This window comes from Pezoporus flaviventris, unplaced genomic scaffold (genome assembly GCF_033815535.1).
Source record: "Pezoporus flaviventris isolate CSIRO_AGI_PZ_B2104156 unplaced genomic scaffold, CSIRO_AGI_Pfla_v1 ptg000007l, whole genome shotgun sequence".
In the NCBI taxonomy this organism is placed as follows: Eukaryota; Metazoa; Chordata; class Aves; order Psittaciformes; family Psittacidae; genus Pezoporus; species Pezoporus flaviventris.
Genome location: NW_026892555.1, coordinates 97,069,201 through 97,085,304, shown reverse-complemented (window position 1 = coordinate 97,085,304; position 16,104 = coordinate 97,069,201). Strand labels below are relative to the sequence as shown.

At 36.9% G+C, this 16,104-nt stretch overlaps 1 protein-coding gene across 3 annotated transcripts in view; it reads right to left on the bottom strand.

Moving 5' to 3' along the window:
* The window catches only part of SLC9A3 (solute carrier family 9 member A3), a 53,024-nt gene that overhangs the window by 4,007 nt on the left and 32,913 nt on the right, over nucleotides 1-16,104 (bottom strand). Inside the window, exons 6-16 of one of the 3 annotated variants that reach the window (XM_061449645.1) lie at nucleotides 15,219-15,439; nucleotides 13,928-14,130; nucleotides 13,033-13,122; nucleotides 11,036-11,106; nucleotides 8,667-8,796; nucleotides 6,251-6,366; nucleotides 4,908-5,037; nucleotides 4,224-4,400; nucleotides 3,578-3,653; nucleotides 2,247-2,357; nucleotides 682-925 (exon numbers count right to left, since the gene is read on the bottom strand). In XM_061449645.1, coding sequence (XP_061305629.1) covers nucleotides 682-925; nucleotides 2,247-2,357; nucleotides 3,578-3,653; nucleotides 4,224-4,400; nucleotides 4,908-5,037; nucleotides 6,251-6,366; nucleotides 8,667-8,796; nucleotides 11,036-11,106; nucleotides 13,033-13,122; nucleotides 13,928-14,130; nucleotides 15,219-15,439 — 1,569 coding nt within the window. Of the gene's footprint in view, nucleotides 1-540; nucleotides 926-2,246; nucleotides 2,358-3,577; nucleotides 3,654-4,223; nucleotides 4,401-4,907; nucleotides 5,038-6,250; nucleotides 6,367-8,666; nucleotides 8,797-11,035; nucleotides 11,107-13,032; nucleotides 13,123-13,927; nucleotides 14,131-15,218; nucleotides 15,440-16,104 lie in introns of those variants that run through there. The other 2 variants (XM_061449644.1, XM_061449643.1) reach the window with 2 other exon arrangements.

Below are 16,104 nucleotides of genomic sequence, written 5' to 3'. Positions count from 1 at the left end.
TCTAGGCTTCTTAGCAATAGAGTCAAAATGATATTCTAATAATGGTAAGAATGCAAGACTTAGCCCAGCCCCTTGCTGGTCTAGCCCTGCTGCTCCTATTGTACAACCAAATGCAATAGAGTCCAATGGTTAAATGACTCATCTGACTTCTTATGGGCAAACCATATCCTTTGGCATCAGCAACTGTATTGCCTTTCTTGGGCTTCAGACTACTTTGCTGACATTTGCAGACAGTAGTGATAATGTTACTCAAAAAGACTGATCACCCTTTAAAGAGTACCTGATTTCTGTGAGGGAATCTAGGTACAAATTTTGTCATTTAGAGCTCACTAATCCAGAAACCTGAAACCTCTTGAAAATGACTGCACAATATTCTGATATTTGGAATGCTATTTTCTTGGCATTTAAGCCAAAACGAAGAGGACCCTTATAAAAACAGCAAGGCCCAAATAGTCTGACAGATCTTCTGCAGAAAGAAAATGAAAGATGTTTTGTTATTCAGGCTGGAGGAAAATAGAAGATATTTAGTTGTCTGAAGAAATCTAGTTGTCTGAAGAAATCAGAAAGGAAAGAGGTGCTCTGTGGGGAGAAAATTCAGAAAAGTAAGTTTACTTGTCAGTAATTAGGTTTGCTAAGAAGGCTGATTAAAACCAAAAGTGATAATATCTTTTATAATATTACATATGTGTTGATTCTGGGAGAAAAGATCTGGGTCGGTCCTCTGGTCCATCTGCTTGCAGGAAGGAATCTATTGATTTATTGCTGAGCCGGAATGGTGTGAGCCGTCTGAAGTTGCTTGGAGAATATGGGATCTGCACTCGGGCCCTTTGTGATGGTACCACTGTGTCTTCACTAGATAACCATGGTGAGAACTTCATGTAGATGCTTTGGTCATCATCAGCTGAAAATACTGGGTTATCAATTCCTAAAAAAAAATTCATGAGTGACAAATACAGTTAATGAAAATGATTTCTTGGTAATACACAGCAAGATGCTTTGTAAAAGAATAGCTGTAATGGGGGAAAAAATAGATCAATACATGCCAGTATAGGTGTGACAGACCATTATACATGCAGAGGTTGCCCTTTTTACCTTGGTTATTACTAGTAATATCGGACTTCTATTAAAGAGAAAATCTGGATATTATATCCAATATGCAGTTATGTTTGGGATAACTGGAGACAAAAAATAAAATCAATAAAAGAAGAAATCAGTCTGCAAATTTTAAGGAAAATAAAGCACAATAAAAAATATCTGCAGAAAATTCAAATCAAAGCCATAAAAAAAAAAAGGGATAAAAAAAATAAAATGCAAAAGCATAAACTGCACAACTCCATAAAAGGACTCAGATGTGTGTGAGAGAGCTCAAGCAGGCCACATAACAGTCACAAGTAAGTTATAAGGGCCTTGTAATATAGATATTAAGTTGCTAGTGTTTGAACAGAAAAAGAAATTTTAAAAATTAGTCTAGGTCTGTGTCTTGTCAGCCACTTATTTTTGGGTTGATTTCTGGATGTTTTTATACATTCTCCAACATAGAATTTGTCGTGGAACAGTGAAAAGGCTGTATCTACCAAAAAAGTACAGACACAAGTATTTTTCTTCACCATATGCACCATGTTACAAATGAAGTATATAGTGGCATGCTGGAAATTCAAACACAAAAGTGCTAAAGAGAAATAATAAATCTTAAAACTTTATAAAACATGTAATTTCTGTTATATACAGTAATACACTATCTGATATTTTGGAGCTTTTAAGGGCTGGAAATCAAGTCCAATGAATGCTCCAGGAATACCGCAAATCTGCACTTTTCAAGTGACTTCTGTGAGCCTGTAAGGAAGTGAAGGAGTTGTGAATTTAAGAGGAGAAATCCGGCCTGAAAGAAAAAGCATGAAGTTTATCACAACAAAGTGCAAGTAGAAAACCATTCCAAAAGACTAGTATTGACTGGTCTTATGAAGTAAGACAACTCTAAAATAACATTTCTGTTGCTAGAAATAATTAGTGGATTTAGGACAGGTTTAGGTAGGCATGCTCACAACTTCTATCACTAGCAAATTTGATGCACTCCATACCTCTGAATATCCAAAACTTGTTATTTGTTAACATTAAGCAAATATATTTTCTAATAGAACACAACAAATCAAAACAACATTTACAACTAAATTGGCAGCATTTCTAGTATTTCTTTTTTCACAATGGAGAGAAGAAACCCCAACTTTGTAGGTAATTAATATTTTTACCAGTAGGAGCATCTGTGAAATTTTGCTGTGTCACATTAGCCAGGAAGTCAACTCCTTTGCCTAGATGCAAAGTTTCGTAATCATTTTCTTCTGATTCAGAAAACTCCAAATCTGGAAAAAGAATAAAGTCCAGTTTGATTAGAGATCTGTATCAGTTATCATAGTTATCATGCTGTTTTGTTGCTGGCATCGTTATCAAAAATTTATCTTAACAAGGATCTAGATAAAGGTAAAGATTAATCAACAGTCATAGCACTTAAATGGGAATGTGAATATATGTAGAGTTTGCAACACGGATACCAATTACACCATGAAACTCAACACAGGTTTCTGGCTTGTGTTATTTCCTGGTGCTATGATAGAGAGATTTCACATGCTGGTTAAGCTTTTGGCCTACAGAATTGTCTGCTTTCCTGGGACTGAAACAAATCAATCTATGGCATGGCCCCACTTCTACTATGCTTTGTGTCTTAAACGCTCATGCTTAAATGATGCTGACAAATGTCATTCTGTTACAATGACCAGTCACTACATTTTCATCATTTGAAAGAGGCCAGCATTAGTATCCTGACTGATTTCAAACCTGGTGATATCAGTACTACTTCTACTGCAGTAGAAGTAAGAATCAGTTTTACAACAGCTATGAAACAACTTGTTAAGACTGTCTTTCAATGAAGCTTTTTTTTTTTAAGTAGGGGGTGAAACCTATATACAGTGTTCTTTAACAAGACAGCGTTGAACGACCTACTTATAAGTATTTGGAAAGCTCTTCCCATGCAAAAAGGTTCTAGGTTATTACACTTACTCAGCCAGCCTGTACTGCCTCTGCCAGTCAAAGAAAAATAATGCTCAGAAAATGATTCAAAGTACATAATAAAGAAAAATGTCTTTGCTTGGAGCATTAAGAAAAGATGAATTCCTCTCTACTTCAATTTTCTTTGAGATAAGGGGTTGCATGCAGAAACAGAAGAAAGAACACAGTAAGAGTTCAGCGGCTTTTAGACCACATTTCAGTTTTAAGTGATACATATTATTTGTATAACTACTGCAATATTTTTGTTTTCAAAATTGAAATGTGATATTTTTAATATGAGTTAAAAGGCCAATTAAAACTTGATTTGTCATCAAGCTACTTAGAAAAACAACTTCTATATTGTCAAGACACTGCATTTAAGCATGGGGCAGATCCCCACTCTTAGGTCTGAGTTACGGTTAGAAGTCTTTTAAATGCCAGCTTCATTGTTGCGCGCAATAAGAATTTTCAGTGACATTTCATTGACAAGGTAGCTGGTAAAATCCACTTAATGAAACCGGTCTAAGAGTCTTTTTACCTTTTTCCTTCAAAGTAAAATCTTGTACTGGATTTTCTGAAGGTATTTTTCCATTTGGTATGACACTGCTGTTTCGCTGAAAGAAAACAAAAAAAGTTACCAAAAATGCTACCATCATCAGATAGCAATGGTATGTGAATGTGGAATCCTTTGAAATTATGAGTTCAGCATCATAATGCTGAAATGTGTTGTAATATTTGCTGAGACTCAATACGGATATCATTAGTTTCTCCCCAACACCTGTACTCACTACAGGAAAAGAAAGGAACTTTGGCTCTTTGTACGCTGTATGTTACCTCTTACTTTCCTGCAAATTTTGTGAAATACTCAATACTATAGTGCTACTATAGCTTAGTACTAGATGTTGCTACCCTGCAACATCTCCCCACAGTGTTGTAGTGTGGCTCAAGGTCTGTTGTTTTTCAAATGATCCAAAATCTCTCACCCAGAAGTGTTGTAAAGCACAGAGAAGAGCAGCATGTGAGAAGATGCACCTAGAGTTATTTCATAGTTTAATCTCTTCTTGCTTAGGCCCTTTAAGTTCATGAAGTTATATAGGACAGAGATAAATGCAGGACATAAGACCATTCAGAGTGCTCCTTTCCTATTCCATGCCTACATCTGGGTCCTTATGAAGGTATTTTACCCTTTTTTGTCCTCGGTCTCGCTTGTGAATTTTATTGAGCTTCTTGGGATGGTTTATTCCTAGTTTGGTACTCTTGAAAGATTCTAAGCGCTTCCTCATTGTCCTATGGAAAATCTCCTTGTCTTGTTTCTCATCTTCACTGTGCATGATCTCATGTCGACTGTACAGGTGTTTATGCTGTGGCCAGGAAGGAAAGACAATTAATTTATTTAAAAATACAACTGGAAGCTCTGAATTAGTGCATTTAATCAGTGTCATGCAAATATAAACAACTCCATAAAAAGGATGAACCAAAGACTAGTCTGAGAGCATTAATGAAACACTTGTTTTTCTTTCTTTACCATGAAAGAGGTATAAATCCAAGGATTTTAAATATGTAAGAGCAACTGTCATTCAAAGTAAGCCTCTCCCTATAAGTGCCTGAATCACTTCAATTGATACACTCCATTTAATCGTGCTTCAGAACCTGTGTTGGATCCAGTTCTGCATTCCACTGGCCCCAGTGAAATCAAGGATACAGTTCAAGAGGCATGTTCATAAATGAGAAAGAATATAGACAAAAAGCCTATCTTCCTCAAAGGTGCAGATTTTACAGATGGGTTCTTTCCTTTTGAGTTTCACTCCCAAGTTTTGATTCCTAATGTCTCCTGTTTTAGATTGGAAAACAGTCCAATCTGCTCTCACCTCCTGCCTAGGTTTATACAGATACTGTTGTAGAGTGTGATGAGCAACTGTGTCTTCTGTGTCCCGGATACTTTTTCTCCTCTGCTCTAAAGCTTGCATGTCAAGGCACACTGGTCCAGCTTTTTCTCTCCTGAAGAGAAATACAATATAGAGACAGCAGTTTTAAAAATCAGTAATTGCTGAAGAGGAAATAAAAACAGGAAAATGTGGAATGAGAGGGAGAAATGGGGATGAAAAGGAAAAGAAGAAAAAAGGAAAGGTCAAAATCAGTGTCCTGGGTTCAGCAGTAGCAGTCATGTTTCTCCTCCTTGGTAGCTGGTGCAGTGCAGTGTTTTGACTTTCGGCTCGGGAACAGAGCTGATAGAGATGTTTTGGTTTGGCCAAGGACTTTGTGAGCCTCATGCTCTGCCAGGGAGGAGGGGAGGCCGGGAGGAAGCAGAGACAGGACACCTGACCCAAACTGACCAAAGAGGTATTCCATACCACAGCACGTCATGCCCAGGAGGTAACTGGGAGTTAGGCGGAAGGGCTGGGAGACTGCAGGGTTGGAGGAGGTATCGGTCGGAGCTTGGTCGGGCTTGGGGGGCGAGTTATCGGTCAGCTGGTGCTGAGGTGTTGTATTCTGTTCCCTTGTTATTTCCTTTATCATTATTATCATTGGTGATAGCAGTAGTGATTTGTGTTATACCTTAGTTACTAAACTGTTCTTATCTCAACCCGTGGGAGTTGCATTCTTTTGATTCTCCTCTCCGTCCCTCCGAGAGCAGGGGGAGGGCAAGAAAGGGGGGGGAGGTGAGCGAACGAATTACCTGACTGGGTTTAAACCACGACAATCAGCTAAATAAAAATGAGTGAGCAAATGAAGGGAAATGTGAAAAGATTGTAATTTTTCATTTTTGGGTGGGTGCAGCATTAATTTCTCAGTTTACATGACACATAGTCTGTTTGGTGACAGAATCATGAAAGAGTTAAGGAAAGAGCAAGGGTTGTTTCTTGCCTCTCCCCTGACTTTTTCTGTAGGAGACATAGAAATGACATCTAGGCTTGCCTTTAGCAGTTGGTGAACAAAAGGCACATGAAACAACTCTAATGTGGATGTCTGCCACATCTTACCATGCTTTGCTGCAAAAAAAATTGTGTGAAATACAACAATATAACTGCATGAATATCCATTTTATGTGGGAGGAAAAATTAATTGAAGGTCAAAAAAAGTAGTGAATGAAGCCTCTGTAATATGTGTTTTTCAAAATTTATAACACTGTTTCCATTTCCTCACCTATAGCACACCTCCCCCCACCCTCCCCAACCCCAACCTTCCCACCCAATTGGTCCTTATTACTTACAGTAAATAAGAGACAGAGCTTTCCACAGTACTTGGACGTGGGGTGTTGAAATCCACATTCACCATGTTGTCTGTACTTGGAGAGCGTATAAATGCCAAGGAACCTCTGCGTTCTCCCTGGCCACAGAAAGAAAGCTGTAAACACTTAGGGAAAAATATGTATGAGAAAATGTACATAATTTGAGGCTGCTGTATGCAAATAGCACAAGAAGCAGGGGAGGAACTGTGTTTGGTTAACGAATACAAACCAGTTTTTGGTGGTATGGTTGCTTTACATTAAGTGATGTTGTGGTAATGAACAAAGCAAAGAGAAAAGCTATTCCACTCTTGTAAATTGATTCTGAAGATGTGAATGATTTCTTAGGCTTCAATCTGTTTACAGATTATATCCTTGCACTTTTGCAGTCTCTTTCCTCTTCACAGACTCTTTCAAGGATGGACCTTTTACTTCGTACCACATTGCAAACTAAGTACATAGGGATATCTATGCAGATTTTTACGACTCAACACATCTCTTCATTAACAGTACCATTTTAAAAGATACAATACCAAGTTTTCTGTTCTTTACAAGGCTGGAAGCAACAAAGTTTAAGTGGAGGTAGATGTCTACAAGACTATTGGAAAGAGGTTATGGAATGAGGAGATGAGATACTGAAGAGATGAGATTTGTTTTCAGTTCTGAAACGTATGTCAGAATTGAATTGCTGAAAAAGATCAGATTTATGTTTTCACAGTTTTCCCTACTGCTTGCATAATACCTTGTTTAGGTGAAAGGCAGCTGTTGAGTGACATTGTGGTTACATAGGTTGAACCCATCTATGGTTTTGCGTAACAGGAGAGAGAGATCACATAGCAGGTCTCTACATTCTAAACTGTGATGAAGAATATACCAAGAAGAAACAATTCCCTTGCAGAATATTGGGAGTTTATCTACATTTCTCCAACTTTAACTGTATTGTGTTCCCTTTACATGTTTACATTCACATAAAAAAAAGTGTTTCCTTTTACTGTAATAGCCCACGTGCATGTTACAGTATTGTGTGTTGGATCAGGTCAATGACATTAAGAAGTAGGTTCTAAACAGATTCAGCTGTGAATCAGAATATAAACCCCATGCTCATCAACATCAAAGTCATTATCTAACTTTCTTCCTCTAAAGTGTGACCCAGAAAGCACCACAAGAAAGAAAATTAGTCCTTAAGCTCAAATGGTATGAAAACTGAAGGGGCAATTTACAAAATCTCAAAAGGAAGTATTTACTTGTGAACTATTCCCCATTTTTCACACTAATATAATTTATGAATTTAATCTTATTTTCTGAATTTTACTTTTGAAATTCCATGTTTCACAGAAGAAGTCTGCCTGGCTGTAGCTCAACTTTTTTTTTAAAAAGAAACTAGTATTAGTAGCAGATTCTGTCACAATGATAGTGTTTATTTTAATTAAAGAAGTTAACTGATATTTCACCTGACTCTGAGTTCAGTTGGAGGTTATGGGCATAGGTAGATGATCACCTCAAAGATTATTGTTTAAAATACTCTGCTTAAAACTATCCTCTACACTGTATGAATACTGCATATTTGTGGTTATTTGAACTAAAGTGGTCAGTTTCACACTGAGAAAGATTAGGAATTCTTACACAACCTGTTAACATTGCTCCAGTCTGGGAATAGTATTCCTGCAAAGACCAGTAATTTTCTTCTGTTCTGTAACTTTTAAAATGTCTCCTGTAACGTGCCTTTAGTTTCTCTAACTTCACAATTTTGTGATTGTGTTTGATATCTGTAGTACTTAACTTTAACCCTAATTTTTGAACTGTGGGTGTTATGATTTTGTTGAATTAAAATTACCCTTCCCTATTCTTTTTTTGGTGTGTGTTCTGGCAGAAGGGGATTATAGCAGTCCACTACATTGGTCATATATCCACACCACTTGGAAGTAAGCTTCTTCAATTCAGATTTGTCAACAACATAGAGCCACTATTCAGCAGGAGCCAAGCTGTTGACACATTTAGACAGACAGTAGTTTGCCTGATCCTTTTGGAATGACAGTATTTTTTAAAGGCAATAAATATAGAAACAAAGTTCATCAGTAAAACCCAACAGAAAATTACACTGACATAAGTACGATAATAAGTACAATATACTCATTCTTGGGGATCAGGCATAATACTGAGAACTGCAGCCACTGAAACAGGTGATATTGGGACTCATAACACATTTAGGAATAGAAAGCAGAGCAGAAATGAAAATAGTTTTCTTTTAGACATCTCCTGTAATATATCAACTTTGTATTATAAATAACTGCCCCCCCCCCAAAAAAATCCTAAACAAAAAAATCCCCCACAAACCCAAGAAACTCCACAAAAACACAAAGCCAAATGATGCTATAACATGTCAACAAGTGTTCATGAGTACCTCAGCCACATAGCTAATTGCATCCTTCAAGTTGAGCTCATGGAAAACATTAAGGATCTGGTCTCTTGATTTTTGAGCAGACCTTCTCATCAGTACTTTACTGAGGAATTTCCTATCAAAATTGGACCACCTGATGATTTAAACGAACTGTGTTAATGGCAACAAGCAATTTTAGTTTCACATAATTTTCAGTTTAACATAAATGATACTTTTTTGAGCTAAGCATTTTTTTTTTTTAAATGGTGAACATAGCAATATGAGGGATTTGTGTTTTGAGTCTTTCCCATTAGCATTTAAAGAAAGTTAAGGAAAAGCCTGCTACAGAGTTATGCAGCTGTCACAAAGCTTTTGATAGCTTCACTTACCAAACACTACTACAACAGCAAAAGTGCTATTATTACAATGTCCTATTTCAGAGTCACTAGAACATTTTATACTTTGGGAGATTATGCTACCCCATTTTTCCACCTCTGGTTATGCAGTTGTATCTAATAGCTTCATTCTAAAAGTTTAATTTTCTTTCCTCTTTTGGAAGGTAATCTGCTTTTCCCCAGCTGTACTGCAGAACAGCCAGTGCAGAAAATTGTTGTCCTTCCAAAAAGCGCAACCCAAAAGTGCTTTATTCATGCCATTGATGTACTCTGGGGGATAGAAATGGCGTGTATTTTGTTATTTACACTTCCAAGCTTGTCTGATAGCAGGATATCTGCCAGTTCATCTTTAGGCTCCAGAAGATAAAGGCTGCTTTACTTTCATTGGCCTTCCTCGAGATTGTCTCTAAAGGGCAATGACGCAGCTTTTAAGACTACTATTCAGTGATTCTATCTACCTTGCCCAGTGGCTATTTTGAGTTTATAGCTTCTTATTTAGATTGTTGAAACCTTTTTGTTGTTAGATATTATTCACTGATTTGATAACTATTCCTCTTCTTTAGGGAGAATATCTGACAAGCAATCTCTAATTCAAGTTGCCACACCTAAGCACATCACTAGAGATGCTTGAGACTGTTGTTTCTTTGAGGAAGCATCACTTTCATGTACATACAGTCCAAAAGAAGCAGATTTAAGGTGGTCTCATTCAGAATATATTAGTCATCAAAGCACACACTCAACCATGGATCCACATTAAGCTACTCCTCTTGTTACTCAGGGACATTACTTTCTGACATTTAAGAAGCCATTTTAAAAATATATTAAAAATAAAAAATATGTCATTTTAAAAATATTTAGCTCCATCTTCATTACATTAGTTCAAATCTGGGGATGTATTCCTGCCTGCTGAAATTAATTCCCAAAAATTGAACTAAAAATCCAGAGCAAAAGAAAGGGGATGCTCTATTTGGGATAACTCGTGGAAATTCTTTGATGCATAAATGAACAAAGAGCAAAAGGAAAGGAAGGAGATTGTTCCTATAACTGGTGAGCAATTCTGCTTGAGCTCAGGTACAATCTAGATCCAGCCTAGGAGTTTTATAGTTGTGCAGACATAATGCCTAAGCTATATTCAGGCTTCTCAGGAAGGGCTAGCATGGTGCTCTGCAGAACCACATGGGTTTTGGATTGGAATGGACATGTTGAGTCATCAGGACATTAGCAGGTCAGAACTGTGACTGTCTATACCTATGTAATGACCAAACTTCAGGCAGAGAATTGCCTAACCTTAACACTCTTAAAGATGTCCAGGACTAATGTCTTTCTTTCACATTTGTTCATCTAGGTTACGGAAGTCTGCCCATCACAGTGGTAACTCTTCAAGTGTAATTTAAAGAAAATGGTGCCTGTATCTTTCAGCTGAGTAATTTTGCTTATCTCAAGAGGAATCAGCTATAAACAGAGGAAGGTAGAAATGACCTGTAATTTTCATTTTGGTTTCAAACTAATAGGCTTCAACTATTAGAGTAATTTCCAAGCACCCTCAGCCATCACTTTCAGAAGCATTGAACACATTATTTGTAGAAATAGAACAAACAACTGGGACAGTTTTAGCTGTTGTTTTTTAGTGTCTCCACACACAAATAATGTTCATGAAATGGAGTACTACAGAGAAGGCCCAACACTGACATTTTAGTTAAAATCTTGTGCAAATTACCAGTTCTCAAATCCTGAGAGTAACTGATCCCTGGATGTGAACTGGGGCATTTGCAAAGGCCTAATCTTAACTGTGGGGGAAAAAAGGAAAAGAGTCCAGGTGTAGGGGACAACCCTTCCCCCCACTTTCACATTTGCTACATTTCCAACATTTTTAGCATACAACCTTCTCAACTACATTTGATATCCTTCTTGTCTCTAAACTCAGAGGCTTAAAAAGTCGTAATTTACAGATAAGATTTTCTAGCAATATTTCAAAGTAACAAGTTAGTTACTACTTACTTGTCTCTCAGATAATTATGTCCTATTTGTCCAGAAATGTCTTCTATCGCAGAAAGAATGTGATCAAAGGCCTAGGAAAGTGAAAGTGGAATTAATATCTTTACAGGAATAAAAGGCGTAATTAGAAAACAGCTGAATTTATGTCAGGTTAGACCAGGTGACTATGCAAAATAATTTTATTGCTGCTAAGCAGATTTTTTTTTCCCATTTACTGAAATACCAACTACTGTGTGCTTTTCTTCAAAGGTCCTGAACTTTCTAACCAGTTCTTGACGAATTCACTATTTTTTTAATTACAAGAGTAATTAAACAACCTTCAGCCAGAAGGCACTTGATCCCCCATTTTAACATTGAATTTTAAAACTCTTTTTGTCAACTCCTTTTGCCATCTCTATTTCTGCCCTATGAAGTACATCAGCCGCTGTTTGTGTTGGTGATTAAGTCAGTTGAAAATAGTCTCTAGTGTTCCTTTTTAGATGTTTGAGGAATCCATACGTCTGTCAGAGTTGAAGTAAGCTCCATTCTTTAGATATCTAGGGCAAAATTCCATACTGAGTATATTAGATGGCTGACAGAAATCCTGAGTTTGTAGCTCTTGATTCAAGCCAAGGCAGCTGCAGGTAGAATTTAGTCTTTTTCTATATATGGCTGTTTACATTTCACTCTGAATATTGGAGTGCTTATTGCACAATATACAGCATGCTGGGTTCCGCACAACATGGATGATATGGATTTTTCCTGAAAATAATATTAAACATTGCCTCAGGAGATATCTGACAGGGAAATGGAGAAGATGATATTACAAGTTGTCTCCCTCCTCCTCCCTGAGAACAGACAGTGCTTCCTTCTCTCTGAAGTTTGCAGTTTATACAGTTTTAGGAGCACTGTGCTTCCTGAGACAGCATCTGCTAGGATACTCTAGGAAGTGGTGAATCAGTACATACAACTTTGCAAAGTGTTAGGATTAACATTGCTGCTTAGCCTGCACTACTAAGCGTCACGTAAAGGTATATGCCATGAATACAGCGAGACTGGGAACGAATCATGATTTTCAGATAGTAAGATATTTGAATGGAAATGGAAATTTGAATTGCTGGATAACAAAAGCACAATGTATTTATTCAGTAGACTGCAAAATAATTAATCAGAAACAAGCCCTGTCCATCACTATGTTGTTAATACACTTCAGGCGACATCCAGCATGAAAACAGACAAGTTTAGAAGATCATACAAGAATATGTTAAAATACTTAATGCAGGATAGCTGTGTAAATCTGAAAAGATTATTAATTAAAGAAGACCATGAAAGATGTCTTCCATCTTTTAACCTATTTAAAATGTCTTATAGTCTTCCATCTTTTAACCTATATTTGTATTGAAAATGGATGTTTTTTCTTCTACCGAATAAAAACTTTGCTATATTGTGTGAAAGTCAATTGGAAGAGATGATGTTTCAAAATGTTTCAAAAGGTTAAACAAAAGGGGGCAAACCCAGACTTCGCACTGAACTATTATCATTAATCTGGAATTTCACTATATAGTTAACATCTGTATCAGGCAGCAGACTACCATTCTATGTATTATGCAAGCTACAAAGCCTGGTTTCATACCTTTTCCATAAATAAACAATACTTGGGAAGGAAATATAAGCTTACTTCCACATGCTTTGCCCTAGAGTTCTTCAATTGAAAGTTCTCTGCTCTCTTTTAGATGAAGAGAAAGAAGCATATTCCAGCCATGCTGTTTTGCCAGTACTGTCAGCCCCATTGAATTGTCAAGTGAAAGACCAGAACCTTCAGTCGAGTGTCTCTTCACAGGACCCAACCCAAAGCCAAATTACAACCTACAGAAAAATTTTGAAATGTTTGAAGGATTTTGCACTTGAAATTTGATTCTCCCCTCCCTTCCAAAAAGAATTTTTTTCTTTTTTTTTTCTTTTTTTCTTGGGGCACTCCATAAAAATCCAGAAGAACCTACAGTTTTGTTTAAAAATCTTACTCTGCCATGAAGTTTCTCATTCAGTTTTGGCTCTCTGTGTTCAGTTTTCTTCACTTTCAGCCACTGTACCAAAGGCTTGATAGTCAGTCCCTAAGGATTGAAAAGCAATAATAGGAATGATCTTAGATTTTCCTCCAGCTGGTTGTTGTTAAAGAGAGATAGAGCATTTTTTGTATGTTATATGGTGGTATTTCTTCAGTTGATCTCTGTCCTCTTTAGAAGGTAAAATAATTCAGTACCCTCAGCTCCTGTTACAAAGGTTTGAAAAGACACCAACCAGTGGAAAAATACATCTTCTATAAGAAAAGTATGGTAGTGGAAGGGTTAAAGTGTTTCCTGTACCATTGACTGTTATTTTCTACACGTATCAGGAGTTTGTGACCACAATTAAACTTTCTATAATAAACTTGTGAAAAAAAATCCTGTCAGACATATCTGCATTTAAATTAATGTTGCTTTTTTCAGCCTGGAGGTACTGTTTTGTTTTGATGCAAAATACTTTCTTGTCCCACTCTCATATTTAAATACTGTTATATTTAAAAACAAGGAATTAGGCTCAGGTAGATCAGCTTAATGACTGTATTTGCCCATAAAAAGGACTGTTCCCTATAGTTATTCATATGAGGTGAATGTTTAATCAGATATTAACTTGAGCACTATTAATACCAAGCAGCTAAGACTGAACATTTTTTAGCACAGAGGAAATTGTGTTTTGTCCCTTGTGGTGCCATATGAAAACATAAAATAGGATCTTTGTTACTAAAATTACAAATTCAATTATGCTTTCAGTTCAGTGAAACAATACGCAACCTTCAACTGAGAACTGCTTTAAGCATTCAGTACTTTTGGGGGACTCCTTCTCCTTGCAAGAAGCATACTTAAGAAGTTGTATTACCTGGAAAATGACAGTAAAAAACACAACAATGATAGTTGTGCTGACAAACAGGTTTTTCTCTTTCACTTTTTCCACATCCAGAAGTACAACCAGAGCAAAAGCAACTGCTCCACGTAGTCCACCATATGACATCACCACCTGGTCTATTATTTCCAACTGGACCATTCTGTAGTGGTTAAGAATCCAGGTCTGTAAAACCACACCTATAAAAAAAAAAAAATGCCAGCATGTCCAGAAATAGCCTTATGAAATGTTAATAACCCAATTGTGTGTAAAAAAACCCAGTATCACCAGTCTGCTTTCATAACAGACTCTCTACACCATCTACTTCTCCCTCTGCATTGCTACACTGCCAAGGAGGGCAGGCCCTCTCGGTACCAACGTTCAGCCAAAGGAGTTAGATGAAGCTCGTTCTGTGGGCCAGCAACGCTTCTGAGAGTGCTGCCATCTGGCATAGGCAGTACAGGTGAAATTCTGTTACGTGCTAGCCTTTGAAATTCACAGTTGAGAAAGAACAGAATTTCTAGCACCATAGTCGCTGATATGCACAGCATCTTTTAACAGAAGGAGAACAGAGTTGAAACAGTGTTTGTTTAGAGAGTCAGCGTAGTACTCTTTACAAATCACTAAAAATGACATTGATGGTATTGTAATATGGAGGGTTGTATAGTTATGGTAATACTGTCTTCAGGCCTACAGGTGAGATGCTGCTTACTGTAGGAGTCCTAAAGCTCTAGAATTCATGTCTCCCAGAGCTCCCACCATACACGAGGAAGACAGCTTCTTGTTTCTTAATTATTTCTAAAGTCAAAAAATCTGTGGTGTAATTATGTATGACCTGATATCACTGTGTATCTCAAACCTGAAGTTAACCCTAAAATTAGCTTGAAACAATCTCTTTATTACCAAATTGAAAGAGCTGAAGGAAAGAGATGGCTGACAGACTCACATATTTTGTTAAGCTGCCTAATAAAGAACAAAGTCCATTTCACTGGAAGATTTTGCCAAGATAATGTGCTGGATCAACAATGGTCCGCCACAGCTTGATTGATGTTAACTAATGGTCTAGTCATATCCTCATGCATGAAGGATAGTGTATTCTAGTGTATTTTCAGCATATGATAAAGCTTACTGTAGAGATCTATCCTCCTAACCCAAAACCAAACATAAATTCAACCACAATAAACTGAACACTTTAAAAGGAAAAGTCTAGAACCCCTTTCTTTTTTCATTTCTTGACAAAAGAATATGTGATTATATCAACAAAATAGGAAGAAGATCATCCCCTTACCAATAACTCGATATACTGAGATGAAGACTAGAGTCAACAGAATAAAAGCTGTATTCCAAGTCCAGATATCTGGATTTACAGCTGAAATTCCCAGGAACATGAAGATAATAGTTTCTGCTCCACTGGCCATCATTTTCATGGTATATCTTACAGTTGTAGAAGACTGTTCAGATATGTTAGCCTTGACATACTTCTGACAGCAGATGCCACAGAAAGTTATCCTAGGGGAAAAAAAAAAAAACAAAACAACAAAAAAAAATGTTCAGAAAATATTTGTTGCAACATTCAATAGTATTTCTATCTGTCTGTCACATAGTGATAAAACCCTACCATTAATTCCTAAGGAGCCATTGTTGAGACTAATCTAGGTAAAATGCGTATCTCGAACAATCACCCTCAGGTGACGCCAGGAGGTCTGAAGACAGCATTTCACTACATCATAACAGACCTTAATTCTCTTCAGAGTACCACAGTTTTACATGGAAAATTTTAAACCTTGTTTACTTTGGACATTATCTTAAACTAATGATCTGCTTTTGCAGCAAGATTTTCTGATCTTGAGTATACTCACTGTAGCATCTACAAACATGACAAGCAAAACTGAGAAGAAAGGTGCCGGGAATCAATGGATTCTAAAAGATGAAAGTCCACAGAAGTACTCAAGCTAAACCAGGCAAGATTTAAGCAAACCTTAACAGTCCAGTCAAGACAGTGAGAGCAGCAAATAATGGACATTCACATAATGCTTTAGAAAAATATGGGTTTAATTACAAATTATAGGGAAAGATGTAAATCCAAACGGACAGCTTGTAGTTATCAAAGTATTATTAATGTCAAAAAGGAATGGGTCTATTCTGTAATTTGCACAGGAAGCTCTCATGTTGCA